Source organism: Myotis brandtii, unplaced genomic scaffold (assembly GCF_000412655.1).
Source record: "Myotis brandtii unplaced genomic scaffold, ASM41265v1 scaffold161, whole genome shotgun sequence".
Classification (NCBI taxonomy): Eukaryota; Metazoa; Chordata; class Mammalia; order Chiroptera; family Vespertilionidae; genus Myotis; species Myotis brandtii.
In genome coordinates, this window is record NW_005355881.1 from 170,776 (window position 1) to 186,209 (window position 15,434).

Below are 15,434 nucleotides of genomic sequence, written 5' to 3' on the forward strand. Positions count from 1 at the left end.
CCGCAGATGGTCCGAGCCGCGCCGTCGCCGCTGTTCTTCCCGCTGCTGCTGCTGCTGCTCTGGTCGCCCCGAGGCGAGGCAGCCCCCGATCAAGACGAGATCCAGTGTCTGCCCGGGCTGGCCAAGCAGCCATCTTTCCGCCAGTACTCGGGCTACCTCAGAGGCTCGGGCTCCAAGCATCTCCACTACTGGTCCGCGGCTCTCCCTCCCAGGGCGGGGGGGTAGGGGGCGCACAGGGACGCCCACCCGGGGAGAGGACTGCGGGGTGGGGTGGGGGTTCTGAGGATCCCTGAGGGAGCCGGGCAGCAGGCAGGGCTGGGAGAGGCCCCTCCACCTGCACCCACCCAGGCCTGACCCCTCCCAGGTTCGTGGAGTCCCAGAAGGATCCCAAGAGCAGCCCTGTGGTGCTTTGGCTCAACGGAGGGCCGGGCTGCAGCTCCCTAGATGGCTTCCTCACCGAGCACGGCCCCTTCCTGGTGAGTGGAAAGCAGCTCTCTCCTCCATGACCCAGGAAAAGGAGAGGGAGGGCACATTCCCAAAGGAAGAGGCCGGAGAACAGGGAGAAAAGGACTTTTGTCTTTTTTCCCAACATGTGCCCTTTTTGAGCCTAAGTTTCTTTTTCTGTACCATCGGCTTGACAGGGTGGCCCTTTGCCTCCACCCAGTTGGCTCTTGGGACTTAATCAGCCATATCTTTCCTTCTCAGGTCCAACCAGATGGTGTCACCCTGGAGTACAACCCCTATTCTTGGAACCTGGTATGGGCGGTGCTGTGGGTCCTGCGGGATGTCTGGGCCCTTGGACGGGGTGTGGCGCCCTCTTCAGCTCTTTCCTCCTCCCCTCTAGATTGCCAACGTGCTGTACCTTGAGTCCCCAGCCGGGGTGGGCTTCTCCTACTCCAAGGACAAGTTTTATGCAACTAATGACACTGAGGTGAGTCCTGCCTGTGTGCCCAGCCTCCCTGGCTTTCTAAGGGTGGCATGATACAGGGAAAGACCATGGCTTTGGAGTCCATTTTTGGCTGTTAAATGCTACCCCGTGTGATCTTGTCACTGTGAAGCCACTTCCTCTTGCACAAACAGGGTGGGTTGGTGTCATTATCTGGAGATTCTTTCCAGCTCAGATACCAAAGTCTCCGGATCCCCTCCATCCTGCCATCCCCAGGTCGCACAGAGTAATTTTGAGGCCCTTCAAGATTTCTTCCGCCTCTTCCCGGAGTACAAGGACAATGAGCTTTTCCTGACGGGAGAGAGCTATGCCGGCATCTACATCCCCACCCTGGCTGTGTTGGTCATGCAGGACCCCAGCATGAACCTTCAGGTGCAAGACTGCTGCAGGGGGGAAAGGGGAAAGGTGGTCCTAGCTTCCTGGTCAGGGAGGTCAAACAGGTCAACTTCCCCATCCAACCCAGACTCCTTCATAACACCCTTACCCCGAGCTGCCTCCCGTGACAGGAAGCTCATCAGGCTGACAGCTCTGTTCTCTATGTTGTGTGGCCTCTCCCACCCACACACCCCACAAACCACCCTGGGTTTCAGTTTCCATATTGCTGAAGGTCTGGGTGTAGGTCAAGGGTGGCTCCTTCTCCTCACCCTCCCGCTGAGCTGGGTGCCCTGACTGTTTCACAGGGGCTGGCCGTGGGCAACGGACTCTCCTCCTATGAACAGAATGACAACTCTCTCGTCTATTTTGCCTACTACCATGGCCTCCTGGGGAACAGGTATGAAGGGGGAAGCTGGGCAATCTTCAGGGTGGGACAGGGTCACAAGATCTCAGGTCTGTCCTCCAGGCACATAATATCCTGAGCCCTACCCTGGTTTATGAGCAGAAGATGGGGGCTGGGGTTGTTAGAAGGGTCTGGTGCTAAAAGGCCTAAGACTGGAGGTTAGAATTTAAAGGGACCAAGGATGGCCCAGGGGCAGCTAGGTTGGGGACCTACATACCACACCCTGTGACATATTTCCTCCTCCCCTGGGGTCTGGTCACCACGGGAGGTTGGAAGGAGAAAGTGGGGTTCTTGCCTTTCCTGCCCACGGTGGGTCTCTAAGCACTTTCACTCTCATCTCCTATACAGGCTCTGGTCTTCCCTGCAGACCCACTGCTGCTCTCAAAACAAGTGCAACTTCTACGACAACAAAGACCCAGAATGTGTGAACAGTGTAAGGTCCTGCCCCCACCACGTGTCATCCCTGGTGCCCCCAGTTCGGGAACAGGACCACATCTCCTCCTGGGGGACTCCCTGCCCCCGCCCCTATTGTTGTCCTATCCTGCGTCCTTCAGCAGTTGGGGTTCTCTGGGACACATGAATATGGATGCCAACCATCACCCCTTCCTGTGATTTTCTGGGTAAATCCTGTCACCCCAGGAGGGAAAGGTCTTCTCTTATCAACCACCTGCCCTGTGCCAGGACTGCTGAACGGTGTCAGGGCACATCATATAATCTTCAAGGGAGATACATTATTCACATTTTCCAGATAAGGAAACAGGCCGGGAACGTTGAAGTCACAGTGCTAGGAAGTAGGAGCACTAGGATTTGAACCCAGGTCTGGCTGATTCCTTCCACTGAGCCTCAGTTTCCCTATGTGTGAAAAAAGTAGGGGGAGGGTAATGACAGGGTGAGGTAGGAAAGCGCTAAATCTTGGGACAAGTTGATGATGTCGCGGGGAAGCCAGGTTTTCGTAAAGCATGGCGGCTCGGTGTGCCATTGCAGCTCCAGGAAGTGTCTCACATCGTGGCCAGCTCTGGTCTCAACATCTACAACCTCTACGCCCCGTGTGCTGGAGGGGTGCCAGGCCATGTAAGGTAAGAGCTGCTGGGTGCCCATTGGGCCAACTGCAGCCTCGTCTTGAGGCTCAAGCACCTATCCCCCCACTTGTCTTGCAGGTATGAGAAGGATGCTGTCGTGGTCCAGGATTTTGGCAACATCTTCACTCGCCTGCCAATCAAGCGGATGTTGCATCAGGTGTGCAAGGGTCTGGGCTTCCTCTTGGGGGCGGGAGGGGCAGGGCAGGGAAGCGAAGATCCTGACTCTGTCTGTGCCCCTCAGGCACTGCTGCGTTCCGGGAATAGGGTACACCTGGACCCCCCCTGCACCAACACCACAGCCACCTCCACCTACCTCAACAACCCTTTTGTGCGGAAGGCCCTCCACATCCCCGAGCAACTGCCTGGCTGGGACATGTGCAAGTGAGGTTCTGTGGCTGCTCATGGCTGGGGGTGGGCAGCCTGTTGGGGCTTGTGGGCATCAGAAAAATTCCCCAGGATCTTTTGGCACTCGGGGCAACAGTGAGTTGTTTACAGGGTGTTTAAACCCTAAGTTGATTTTCATCCAGTTCATTCTTAAATGGCCACGTGGTTGTTAAAATATGGGTTATGTCCATGGCATTTAGTAAGTAGACACACTCCCAACTCCCCCCTCACCCTCACTCCAGTGCCATCCCCAGCAGCTCAGCTCTGTGAGTAAAGGTGACGAGCGGCACAGCAGGGGCCACCTGGGTCCCTTTTCGATTGGTCAGTGCACCTGCCGTACTGTTACATGCTGTAGTTCCCACACCTATGAGCCACTACGCTCTAAATGCCAGTTGCATCCAGTCATTGAGACAACCAAAGTGTCCCTATGCATTTCTAAATGGAGTGGACTGAGGACCTCTGAATCCCAGCCCCAGCTAGAGAAGTGGCATGCCCCAGGAGGGGACTGAGTCCCAGCTGCCTGCCTCCTAGGCTAGAGCCTGGGGATAGGAGAGGAGGTCTGATCTGTTGACTCTCTTTCTCCCCCTGCCTGGTCTTACCGGGCCGCCACTGCAGCTTCCTTGTGAATATACAGTATCGCCGTCTCTACCAAAGCATGAATTCCCAGTACCTTAAGCTGCTTGCCCCACAGGTGAGTAGGGGCAGCACAGCTGGGTGCACCAGCAGCCTCAGGGCCCTGGAGCAGTGTGGCAAGGCAGAGGAAGCGGGGGCGGGGGCGGGGGGGCTGAAACTCCACGAAGTGAAGTCACTTGCCTGAGGTCCTATAGTTGGGAGGGTCAGGATTTGAATCTGGCTTTGGCCCCACCCCATGCTGCTCTGGTGTAGGAGGTTGAGGGGTCTGCATTCGCCAAGAAGCCTTTAGGGTGAGAAAAGCTAGTCAGGTTGTGTTACAGATAGGCAAATGGAGGTCCAGGGTGGGAGAGGGTCTTGTCCAAGGTCACCTAGGAGACACTAGTAGAGCCAGGTTAGGACCAGGTCTGTATGCACAGTGGTTAGAGTGTGGGCAGAGGGTCAGATTGCCTGGATGCAAGTTTCTTTACTAGCCATGTGACCCTAGACACGTTTCTCACGTATCTTGAGACTCAGTTTCCCCCGCTGTGAAATGGGATTAATAATGGCATCTACCTTTATAGGTAAAGCATTTCATAGAGCACTGGACACGTAGGAAGGCAGTCAGAAAGCACAAGCATTTCCTGGTCCATCCTGTTTAGCTGGGCCCCTTGAATTCCCTTAGGGGTAGGGCTTGAACCTGGTAAGGGCCGAGACCTGGGCTTGTTCCAGACCTCCCACTTTCCCCCTGCTCTGCTCCAGAAATACCGGATCCTGCTCTACAACGGAGATGTGGACATGGCCTGCAATTTCTTGGGGGATGAGTGGTTTGTGGATTCCCTCAACCAGAAGGTAAGGCAGGGATGTCGGGCCCAGGGTGAGGCTGGTGCAGGGGGAGGGTGAGCACTCCTGGCAAACAGGGCAAACCTGGAGGAGTTCCCAGCCCCTAAGGTCTCGAGGTTCGGTGTCTGTGAGCAGGGATGGTGGGTGGCTGCCGGCTGCTAATTCTCTTCTGGTGGGGCAGATGGAGGTACAGCGCCGGCCCTGGCTAGTGAAATACGGGGACAGTGGGGAGCAGATTGCGGGCTTCGTGAAGGAGTTCTCCAACATCGCCTTTCTCACCATCAAGGTAGGGCCTGGGCCTGGCGAGGGAGGGCTAGCTGGGGCGAGAGGGATGGGGCAGGACCCACCGTCCTTTCCCTTTCCTTCCCACTTCCTTTTATGCTGGGTTCCATCTGGCCCCCCAAGGGCAAGTTTTCGCAGCGGGGGAGAGTGGGGGAATGAAGATTGGAAGGTTTGGGGCAGGGTGGGTGGAGGAGGAACCTCATTGGCTAGGGGGATCCAATGGGATGAAGGAAGCCCCCAGGGCAAGGAAGGGAATCTTACAAAGCTTTGCTCCTCAGGGCGCTGGACACATGGTCCCCACGGACAAGCCCCAGGCTGCCCTCACCATGTTCTCCCGCTTCCTGAATAAGCAGCCATACTGATGACCACGGGGCAGCCCCTCCAGCCTCTCCTGCTAGAAGGGAGGCCTCCCTAATGCAAAATGCCCTGCAGGGCAGTGAGGGACTTAGCACTTTATTCCTGACGGGTAGGGCCTGGTCCCCTCCCTGCTTAAACAATGCCCTTAATGCACTGATGCCGCCCCAGGAACACAGTAGAGCTCAGGACATCCCACTGGGAGGTTGGACGGACTGTAATTGATGGACTGAGTGTGATTATGGAATTAAATTTGGTACCACTTACAACCTCTTCTTCTTCTCTGTGGCACTAGGGGTTAAAGAGGGTCCTGTAAGCTGTGAGGGGGTGAAGGAGGGGATAAGAGGCATTGGTCCTGAATGCAGCTGCCAGGGGCGGGGTTGAGGGCTCAGACAGCTGCTGTGGAGGGTGGTGGGGCACTGGGTACCCCGGAGTCCATGGTGTTCGCAGGCCGGTTCTTCTCAATCACCTCTCGCAGCCCTTTGGCAAAGTGGAGGTCAGCCGCGATGGTGAGGAAGCCCTGTGCAGCGGGGCAGGGAAGGAAGTCTATTCATTCCAGTACTGAGGCCAGAGTTTAGAGATAAAGACAGTCTTGGCCTTGAGGGGCTTCTCAATCTAGTGGGACAGATGGCCCAGCAAAGCAGTTATAACTTGCTGTGAAGGTGCTGAAGGAGAGGCTGCAGGAATACAGCCCATGGGGCTCAAGGAGGGCTTCCTAGAGGAGGTGACCTCTTAGCTAAAACCTGAAAGATTAGTAGGCATTGGAGTTAGAATCAGGAAGAGTATTCCAAGGTGAGCTGGAGGGGTCTGATGTAAGATTACAGTGGGAGGGAGCAATTGATGAGGGAGGAGCTGATATCAGGTTGGGCTGCACTCCCAACCTGCTGAGGGAGAGGAAGGCTGTGCCCTCCTTCCCCATTGTGCCCCCACTCACCGCATGGTTCGTCACCACCTCTCGCACAAAGTCCATCCCCTCGGGTAGTGGGATCTGCACCCCACGCCGGGTCCGCTCTGTGGGTGGGGACAGCTGGCTCAGTCTGGGCCCACCCAGGTCCCTCTCCTCCCCTCCCTCCTCATGCCCCCTACCCTACCATTGAGCAGAGGCATCACCCCAAACTGCAGCATAGTCTTCAGAGGGGCCTGCAGCGGGATCAGCTGGGAGGGAGGTGGGGCGGAGTCAGTGAGAAGAGCGGGTGGGCTTGCCTTAGCCGCTCACCCTGACCCCAGCCTCGGCCCACCCACCATTCCCAACTCACTGCCAGCGACTCCAGTGCAGACTGGTTTGAGTAGATTCGGAACCTGTGGGAGAGAAAGAAATGCCTGGTGGGCATAAATCCCCTCCATTAGGCCACCCAGGCCTCACCACCAGAACCCTGAGTTTCAGTCTCAGGTGTCCCACCTCTACACCTTTCCAGGGGGTTCTACCACTCCAGGTGTGTATTTTTTATTTTTTATTTTTTATGGATTTCAAAGAGAGGAAGGGAGAAGGAGAGAGCTGGAACTATCAGTGATGGCAGAGAATCATCCATCGGCTGCCCTCTGCACACCCCCGACTGGGGATCGAGCCTGCAACCTGGGCATGTGCCTGACCAGGAATCAAACCGTGACCTGGTTCGTAGGTCGATGCTCGCAGGACATCCAGATGTGTCTTTTTGGTGAGCCGCTTCTTACAGGTCTCTTTTTTCCACATTGGCCGCTGCTTATTTGTTGAGCACTTCCTACATGCCAGACTTCCGCTGGTAGCTTGTGTTGCTTATTATTATTTTTGTTAATCCTCACTAGAGGATATTTTTCCATTGAGTTTTTTTTTCTTTTTTAGGGGGAGAGAGAGAAACATCAATTGGTTGCTTCCCGAATGTGCCCCAACAGGTGCCGGGGATCGGGGGCCAGGGATCAAACATGAGACCCTTCCATGCATGGTCCCACACTCTAACCACTGAGCAAACTGCAAGGACATGGGCTGCTTATCTTTATTTAACAAAAAGGACAGTGCTGCCCTAGCTGGTTTGGCTCAGTGGATAGAGCATCAGTCTGCGGACTGAAGGGTCCCAGGTTCAGTACCGCTCAAGGGCACATGCCCGGGTTGCCAGCTCAATCCCCAGTAGGGGGCGTGCAGGAGGCAGTTGATCAATGATTCTCTCTCATCATTGTTGTTTCTATCTCCCTCTTTTTTCCTCTCTGAAATCAATAGAAATAAAAAAATAATAATGAATAAAAAAAGTATAGTGCTTACTCCCTGCCACACACTAAATGTGTTCAAGAAGTTAAAGTCTTGGCCAGGTAGTTCAGTTAGAGCATCATCCCAATATACCAAGGATGCCGGGTTCGATCCCCAGTCAGGGCACATACCAGAAGTAACGAATGAATACATCAGTAAGTGGAATAATAAATCAATGTTTCTCTTCCCTCTCTCTAAAATCAATAAATTAAAAAAAAAATTACAAAGCTAAGTAGTGCTGGGTGTCTGCCAAAACCCATGTTCTTAGGCTCTGCTGTGTGACTGTGAGCATGTCACTTAACCTTACTGGGCTAGTTTGGTCATCTCTCAAACTAGCACTTTCTTTGTTTTAAAGACCACAGCTCCTCAGTGGCTTATTGGTAAGAGAATTTTAGGTCCCCAGTTCTGTTAGGCAGTTGTGATTATCCTGAAGACACTGAGGCTCAGAGAGGTTAAGGGCTTGCCCGAGATTTTCAGACGTCTCATACTTGCGCAGGTCCAGATGTATGCGCAGCGCCTTCCCCTGGAGGGCCATCTTGGCGCTGAGACGGGCGTCCTGGGGGAACGTGGGGAGGGGTAACGTGTTACTCACCAGGCAGGTACCCAGCCCACTTCTCTCCAACCCTCCGCAGCCCTCACTGTGGTGCGCGCACCATGATCATGCTGGACAGCTGGACCTCAGGCTGGTTGGGTGGGACCAGGGCGACGGTGACACTGGCAGTGACAGAGACGGTGGTGCCGGAGGGCTTGATGGTACAGTACGGTGGTGCCACAACACGCAGCTCCAGCTTCAGCGGGGAGTCAATCACCGCAGGGCTTTGCTATGGAGCAGGGAGGGAGGGTCAATCCCGGATCTGTTCCCAGGTGAGCCCCGGAGGTGGGGGGCTCAAGGTCTGCCCTCTGAGAGCCCAAAGGACAAATACGAAAAAGGTGTAGCTTCCCAACCCTGCAGAATTGTGTCCAGCCTCTGCCTTTGCTCACACAAATGTCTTCTAGGAATGTCTCCTTCCTTCTCTCTCTGCTTTCAGTTCTCAGTATTCATGACCCATCGCCCATCCACACTCCTCGGAGACAGTCCATGTCCCAGTCCCTGCCGTGTCTCCTTTCTCTAAACTGCTGTGCTCTTTCTTCTAGGGGGCAGTGTAGACACACTACTAGGTTTCCACGCTGATCAACAGTGCTTACTCGTAACCAGACATTTCATTTAAACCTCACCATAACCAAGTGAGGCAGGTGTTCTCTCCCGAGATGGGGGAATTAAGGCACAGAGAGGTTAAGTAACCTGTTCGAGGTTATAGAGTTACTCGCTGCAGAACTGGGATGCAAACCCAGGCAGCCTGGCAATAGAGTCCATGCTCTGAACAGTGCTGGCCATACGTTGGATGATGGTGATGACAGCAACAGTAACAGAAGCTAGTGTGCAGTGAGCACTTCCTCTGTTCCAGGTACTGTTATACTTGCTTTATGCGTATTAATTCGTTTAATCCTCATGACAACCCTACGAGGTTGTACAGTGTAGTGAATGCCAGTATGACCAGGAATCCCAGATTCATAATCCAGGTTCAAATATCAGCTCCATCATTTATAAAACTGAACCAAGGACACCAAAATATTCCTTGTTAAATTTTAAGCTCCCTGCCCTGGCTAGTTTGGCTCAGAGGTTAGAGCATCAACCTGCAGACAGGAGGGTCGGGGGTTCGACTCCCAGCCAAGGGCACGTACCTTGGGTACTTTGGTTGCAGGTCGTCCCTGGCCCCGTTGGGGCATGTGCGGGAGGCAACCAATCAATGGGTCTCTTTCACGTTAGAGTCCATGTTTCTCTCCCCCTACTTTCCCTCCCTAAAAAAATCAATGAAAAAAAAATGTCCTCTGGTGAGGATATCCCCCTTAAGCAAAGGAAAATAAGCAAAAAGAATAACATCAGTCATTAAAGCCCCTGCACTTCCTTGGAGAGCTGGGTTCTCGGCTCGTCCTCATCACGGCTTCATGAAGGACAGACGGAGCAGGAACTAGTGAACCCCCTACACAGACTTGGCCACAGGCTCAGCCAGGTGAGGGGACTTGGCTAGAGGCCAGGTCTTCTGTCTACTCCATGGCTGCCACTTGGGGCCTCCACCTGCACACCTCACTGGTCCCCTATGGGTGGTGTGCCCACGCACCCTGGCCACCTCCCTCCGTCCCGCCAACACTCACCAGCAGGACAATGCTCCCAAAGTAGGAGGCCCTCAGCAGCATGTCCAGGTCCTTGGGCACCTGGTCAGGAGAATTAGGGGTGAGGCAGGGTCATCAGAGCTCCATCACAAGCCCCTCTTGCTCATCCCACACACAGGCCCTGGCATACCTTGTCCCCCACCAGCGACAGCTGCAGGGCCCCCGCCTGGAAGTAGCTCTCCAAAGCAGAGTCGAAGAAGAATTCAGAGAAGGCCACGTACACCATCCGCTCCTCCTCCTGCAGCTGGGGCTCCACTGCCCGGTTAGGCAGGCTCCAGTTCCCCTGGCCCAGGGGAAAGAAGGCCCCCTGGCGGACGGGGATCAGGGTCAGGACCCAGGCAAACTGGTCCCGCACAGGGATGTCTCCAGGCCCAGGGCTAGGCACTGAGGAGTGGTGGGGAGTTGGACCCAGTTGTTGTCCTTGGGGGACCCATAAGTACATTTCCTAAAAGGCAATGGGCCTGGCCAGAGTGGCTCAGTGGTTGTGCATTGACCCATGAACCAGGAGGTTATGGTTCAATTCCCAGTCAGGGCACGTGCCCGGGTTGCAGGCTTGATCCTGATAGAGGGCATGCAGGAGGCAGCCAATCAATGTTTCTATCACTTTATCCCTTTCTCTCTAAAATCAATCAAAACAGCCCGGTCAGTGTTGCTCAGTGCTTGAGTGTCGACCTATGAACCAAGAGGGCAGGGTTCGATACCCAGTCAGGGCACAAGCCCAGGGTTGTGGGCTCCATTCCCATAGAAAAGGAAAGCCACTTGCTTAAGGTCACACAGCTAGAAAGTGGCAGAGCTAGTATCTGAACTTCAGGCATTCCAGCTCTGGAGTCTGTGCTCTGAAACTGCTGTCCCCCACGAGGAGCAAAGGTGCTGTGACATCACCTCTGAGCAAGTCTCCACATTCCTAAATGGGTACCTAACTCACAGGATTATGAGAGGATGAAATGAGATTATGTGCACAGAATTCTATGCCCAACTCCTTCAGGGGACGTGGGGAAAATTGGTGCTTGAGCAAAGGCCCTGAGGTAGGAATTGAGGGACATATTTGAGAAAGAGGAACAGGGTGAAGTTAGAAAGGGGGGGCCAGACAAGAGTAAAGGCTCCAGTGCCACACCCAGGAGATGGAGCTAATTCTGTAGGCAGTGGGAGCTGCAGCATTCCCGGCAATGGAGTGGCTCATCAGAGCTGTGCTTTAGGAAGATGAAACTAGCAACTTTGGGGAGAAGGAGGGAATTTGGTGACAGACGCACCAGCCGGGCAGCTCACCCGGAACTCCATGTCCATATAGCTGGTAGAGACCACGGGGTCCTTCACGAGGGAGTAGTCAATGCCAACGAGATTGTCCACAGAACTTCGCACTGTGAGGAAGAGCGCACGTTACTCTAAGCTGGGTGAGGCAAGGTGCTTAAGCTGTCTGGGCCTCAGTTTCTCATCCATAAAACACTTCCCTCACACGGTTGTTACGAGGATCAAATTAGTTTTATGTGGAAAGCACTTAGTGCCTGGTGTGCATAAGTGCTCAATAATGGCAGCTATTACTATTTTTATTACTACTACTACTACTACTACTACTACTACAGGGGTTTCATCAAATCCCTAAACAAGATGGCAAGGGATTCCTTTCCCTCATGGTTTCCCCTGCTTCCTCCTTCGCTGCCCATCCCCACAGCTGACGAAAAGAGAATTCACATTAATTAAGCACCTATTAAGTGCCAGGTGATGGACACAAGTAGGGTCCCAGTGATCAGCAAGCACATACTGAGGACCCTGACAACCAGCCCCTCAGCTAATCCTCACAGCAATCCCAGGGGGAGGCCTCACCAGCAAAATGAGGAAACCAAGGCCCAGAGAAAAGTGAATCCTTACGTTGGGTCATGCAGTAACTCAGCAGCGGCCACCCACCTCTGCAGCTGGGGCTCCATGTTCTTAGGGGTTTACTCTGAAGTACTGCATGCCAGCTGTGCACCCAGCCTCCTTCTCACCCCCATTCCAGCCCCAGGGCCTGACCCAGAGCCCCCCACCCCTCGCCCCTCGCCAGCACCAACTCACCAGGCACAGTGTCCAGCAGGGAGTTGAGCAGCACCATCCCTGCATGGTGGATCACTGGGCAGATCTGAGAGGTGGGCACCAGAGTCAGGGTCTTTGAAAGAGAGGTCACCCCCACTGTCCCCCAGACTTGCCACTGCCCACACCTGCTGGTTGAGGAGGAAGTGCATCCCTGAGGTGACGAATGTGGAGAGGAATTGATACACTATCCTGTGAGGAGAGAATAGAGCCGTGAGTCCAGACCTTGCCCCTATCCCAGTCTAGGTCCAGGAAAAGTCACTGATCAGGGAGATGGAGGCAGGGGGTTGGACACATCAACTTTGACTGAATTACCAGCGCTTTAATAGAGGTTTTCCATGACTCATGCCCAAATCCCCTCAGCCTGATTCTCAAGACCTCTCCTACACCAGCCCCCCACCAGCCAAATGAATCTAGCCACAGTTCCTCAAACCTGTTCTGAGCATCTCCACCTCCATGTGGTTACCCATGTGCTCCCTTCTACCCTCAATGCCCCCATTCCATATTTCCCAGTCTGGGCTCAGATGCTTCCTCTTTTAGGCAGTCTCCCCAGACTGCCCTCCTCTGAACCCCGAGAGCACTTTCTTAGTCCCTTTCAAGGCCCCAGTGACAAAATTTTTTCCCCTCCAACTAGCCTCTGCTCTTTTCTGAATCCTCGGGACTGGCATACACCTTGTTGAATAAGTAAAAAATTGACAGTGTACTTACACTATATGATTAATCTACCATCCCCTCTCCCTGACCCTGTACCAGAACCAGCATAAAGTCCCCTTCTCAGCCCCAAACCTGAGCCTATGTTATTATTTTTGTTATAATTAGTAAGAGCCACCAAATATTGAGCACCCAGTTCATGTCCAACTGTGCACATTTATTCGCATGGTTAAGTGGCTAGCCACTTATTATTATACTAGAGGCCCAGTGCATGAAATTTGTACATGGGTAGGGTCCCTAGCGCTGCCGGCTGCCTGCTGGGGCCTTCCTTCATTCTGCACCACCCTCTGGTGGTTAGTGCACATCATAGCGAGTGATCAAACTCCTGAGGGGACACTTTGCATATTAGGCTTTTATATATATAGGTGCCAGGTGCTGTTCTAGTTTTACATATATTAACACAAACAGGCCTCACAACATCTTATAAAATAGATTTGATTATCATCCTCATGTTACCAATGAGGAAACTGAGGCACAGAGCTTTAGGGACTTGCCAAGGTCACACAGCCAGGGCATGATGGCGCTGAGATTTGGACCCAGTTGGTCTGACTCCCAAGCCTATGCGCTTTGCATTGCACTAGGTGGATGGGCTGTGGAGCCCAAAACGGGTGCACTGGGGTTGGGAATGGGGCTTACTTGAAAGTTCCTTCGAAGGCTGCATACAACTTGGAGACAGAGGCCTGGCAGGAGACGTTGGCCACTTTGATCCGGCCAGTGGGATCTCGGGAGAGCTGCAAAGCGGTGTGGATGGATATACCTTGGGCAGAGGCGTTGATATAGCCCCCATCATAGCTGTCGGGAGGGGGAGCAGGGTTAACCTTCACACAACCTTGGAGTCAACTGCCTGCTCCCCACCCCCATACATCATGATACCTCTTAATAAGGCTTCACCTTTGCATTTACCATTCTGCCAAACCTTATCAACCCCTACGAAGTGGGTATGACTGTCCCTATTGTACAGATTAAAAAATTGAGACTCAGAAAGGCCAAGGGATTGCCCACAGCCCCCATCCCCAGCCCTCCTGATCCACTTGCCACTCCCCTGAGGGTGCCAGGTCCTCACAAGATCCAGTAGCGAAGCTGTCTCCGAAAGCGCAGCCCCAAGGAGGAATTGCTGGTCTGTAGCACCAGCTCCTGCTCTGGCTGGAAATGGAGCTCAGAGGATGTCAGCTGCATCTCTGTGACCGTCACCCTGCAGGAGGCCTCAGGGTCACATTCAAAGCCAAGAGGGGATCCCGCCCAACCACGAGAAATTCAGCCCCTCCGCTTCCAGTACGGGCCTGGGGAAACTGGGATGGGTGGAATGTATTATCCTACTGCTCCTCACGTGCCCACCCTGGACTCGGGTGGCTCAACTTGGGCTAGCGTAGCTCAAAGATGGGCTCCTCCTGACTCAGGTGTTAAAAGTAAGCTTCAAGCTATAACCGGTTTGGCTCAGTGGATAGGGCGTTGGCCTGCGGACTGAAGGGTCCCAGGTTCGATTCCGGTCAAGGGCATGTACTGTGGTTTCGGGCACATCCCCACTGGGGGGTGTGCAGGAGGCAGCTGATCGATGTTTCTCTCTCATTGATGTTTCTGACTCTCTGTTCCTCTCCCTTCCTCTCTGTAAAAAATCAATAAAATACATTTTTTAAAAAAGTGAGCTTCATCTCTCCTTGTTGCTGGCACTCCCTTCCCGCCCACACCCTGGATTTTGTCTCCATCACCTAAGATCCTATCCACCTGTCGCCATCGTCCTAAACTACAGGCCTTCCTCTTCTCCCCGGACCTCTCCCATTAGCTCCACCCGGGTGCCCTAAACCCCACTCTCATCCATTGGCGAGTTTCAGACTCCTCTTCTCTGGTGCTCTTTGACCACGCCTCAGCTCCACTTAGCTCAGTGGTTCTCAACCTTGGCTGCACATTAGAATCACCTGGGAATCTTTTTAAAATCCTGATTTCGGGGCTTCATCCTCCGGAAAGTCTGTTTCTTTGTTATGGGGTGGGGCCACAACATTAGTAACAAAGAAACAGAATTTCCGGAGGATGGGGCCCAGAAATCAGGATTTTAAAAAGATTCCCAGGTGATTCTAATGTGCAGCCAAGGTTGAGAACCACTGACTTAGCTGTTCCTGGTCCCGCTCACATTTCCTAGGCCACGCCCACCTGCTTGATCCCACCAATGCCGGCAGGCTTAGCCTTCATCGACTTGGCCCATCCTTTAGGCTCCGCCTCCCCGTTGGCCCCGCCCCACACTCGCAGCCCCGCCCCGTGGCCCCTGCTCACTCGGAGATGTTGTAGTAGAAGTGGCCCTCGTGGCCGCCCAGGTCCGGGATGGTGACGGTCTCCAGCTCTTGCTCCAGAAAGCGCAGTCCCTCCTGCTTCACTGAGGCAGAAGCAAGGCCTTGGCTCCTGCGCCCACCTTGGGGTGACCCCACCCTCCACCGCCCCGCCCGCCCGGCGCTTACACAGCTCCAGCGCCTTGGAGGTGATGCGGATCTTGCAGCCGGGAATCTCGGCGGCGGCGTGAGCTCCCGCCAGCAGGGCCAAGAAGAGGGCTGCGAAGCGGGCCATGACGAGCGGGCCTGGGGGTAAGGTGGGGTCACGGGAGTCACCAGGTCCCTAAACTCTCCTCGGAGGTCCAACCGGAGGCGGGGCTGGTCCGGATCGTTACCCTCGAGATGGCTCTTCGGGAAACCTGGGCCAATAGTGTTGACAGATGCAGAAAGTGAGGCTGGAGAGGTTAGCGACTGGCGCTCTGGCTTCCAGAGGATGTGGGGCACGGGGGGGGGGGCATCCTTGGTTCCCTCGTGCAACCGCTCCGTGACGAATTTGGACCTTCCGGGGAACAGTCCCGCGTCTCCCCAACAACCTCTCCTTTTCTTTAGCGGAGGGCGGGCACGGCTAGCACGTTACCATGGGAACGGCTGCACGCGCATTCTTGGGGGGTAGCTTGCAGTCTCCATGACCCCGAGG

The 15,434-nt window shown here is 54.4% G+C and overlaps 2 protein-coding genes across 2 annotated transcripts in view; one reads left to right on the forward strand and one right to left on the reverse strand.

The window, feature by feature from the left end:
• The window catches only part of CTSA (cathepsin A), a 5,806-nt gene extending 265 nt beyond the window's left edge, over positions 1–5,541 (forward strand). The window contains exons 2-15 of the mRNA XM_005862150.2: positions 7–191; positions 365–476; positions 706–756; positions 845–931; positions 1,163–1,318; positions 1,627–1,718; positions 2,073–2,157; positions 2,709–2,800; positions 2,882–2,960; positions 3,045–3,184; positions 3,803–3,878; positions 4,559–4,648; positions 4,821–4,925; positions 5,200–5,541. Of these exons, the coding sequence (XP_005862212.1) occupies positions 7–191; positions 365–476; positions 706–756; positions 845–931; positions 1,163–1,318; positions 1,627–1,718; positions 2,073–2,157; positions 2,709–2,800; positions 2,882–2,960; positions 3,045–3,184; positions 3,803–3,878; positions 4,559–4,648; positions 4,821–4,925; positions 5,200–5,283 (1,434 nt within the window). The 3' untranslated portion in view covers positions 5,284–5,541. The remainder of the gene's footprint in view (positions 1–6; positions 192–364; positions 477–705; positions 757–844; positions 932–1,162; positions 1,319–1,626; positions 1,719–2,072; positions 2,158–2,708; positions 2,801–2,881; positions 2,961–3,044; positions 3,185–3,802; positions 3,879–4,558; positions 4,649–4,820; positions 4,926–5,199) is intronic.
• PLTP (phospholipid transfer protein) lies at positions 5,475–15,248 on the reverse strand. The gene is made up of 15 exons (XM_005862147.2): positions 14,927–15,248; positions 14,745–14,844; positions 13,543–13,671; positions 13,116–13,271; positions 11,897–11,960; positions 11,754–11,817; positions 10,971–11,062; positions 9,835–10,011; positions 9,687–9,746; positions 8,147–8,314; positions 7,982–8,049; positions 6,532–6,574; positions 6,367–6,430; positions 6,210–6,286; positions 5,475–5,795 (listed from the first exon to the last, which is right to left on the reverse strand). The coding sequence occupies exons 1-15, from the start codon at positions 15,030–15,032 to the stop codon at positions 5,664–5,666; spliced, it is 1,500 nt and encodes a 499-aa protein (XP_005862209.1). The 5' UTR covers positions 15,033–15,248; the 3' UTR covers positions 5,475–5,663.
• Positions 15,249–15,434: the final 186 nt, after the last annotated feature.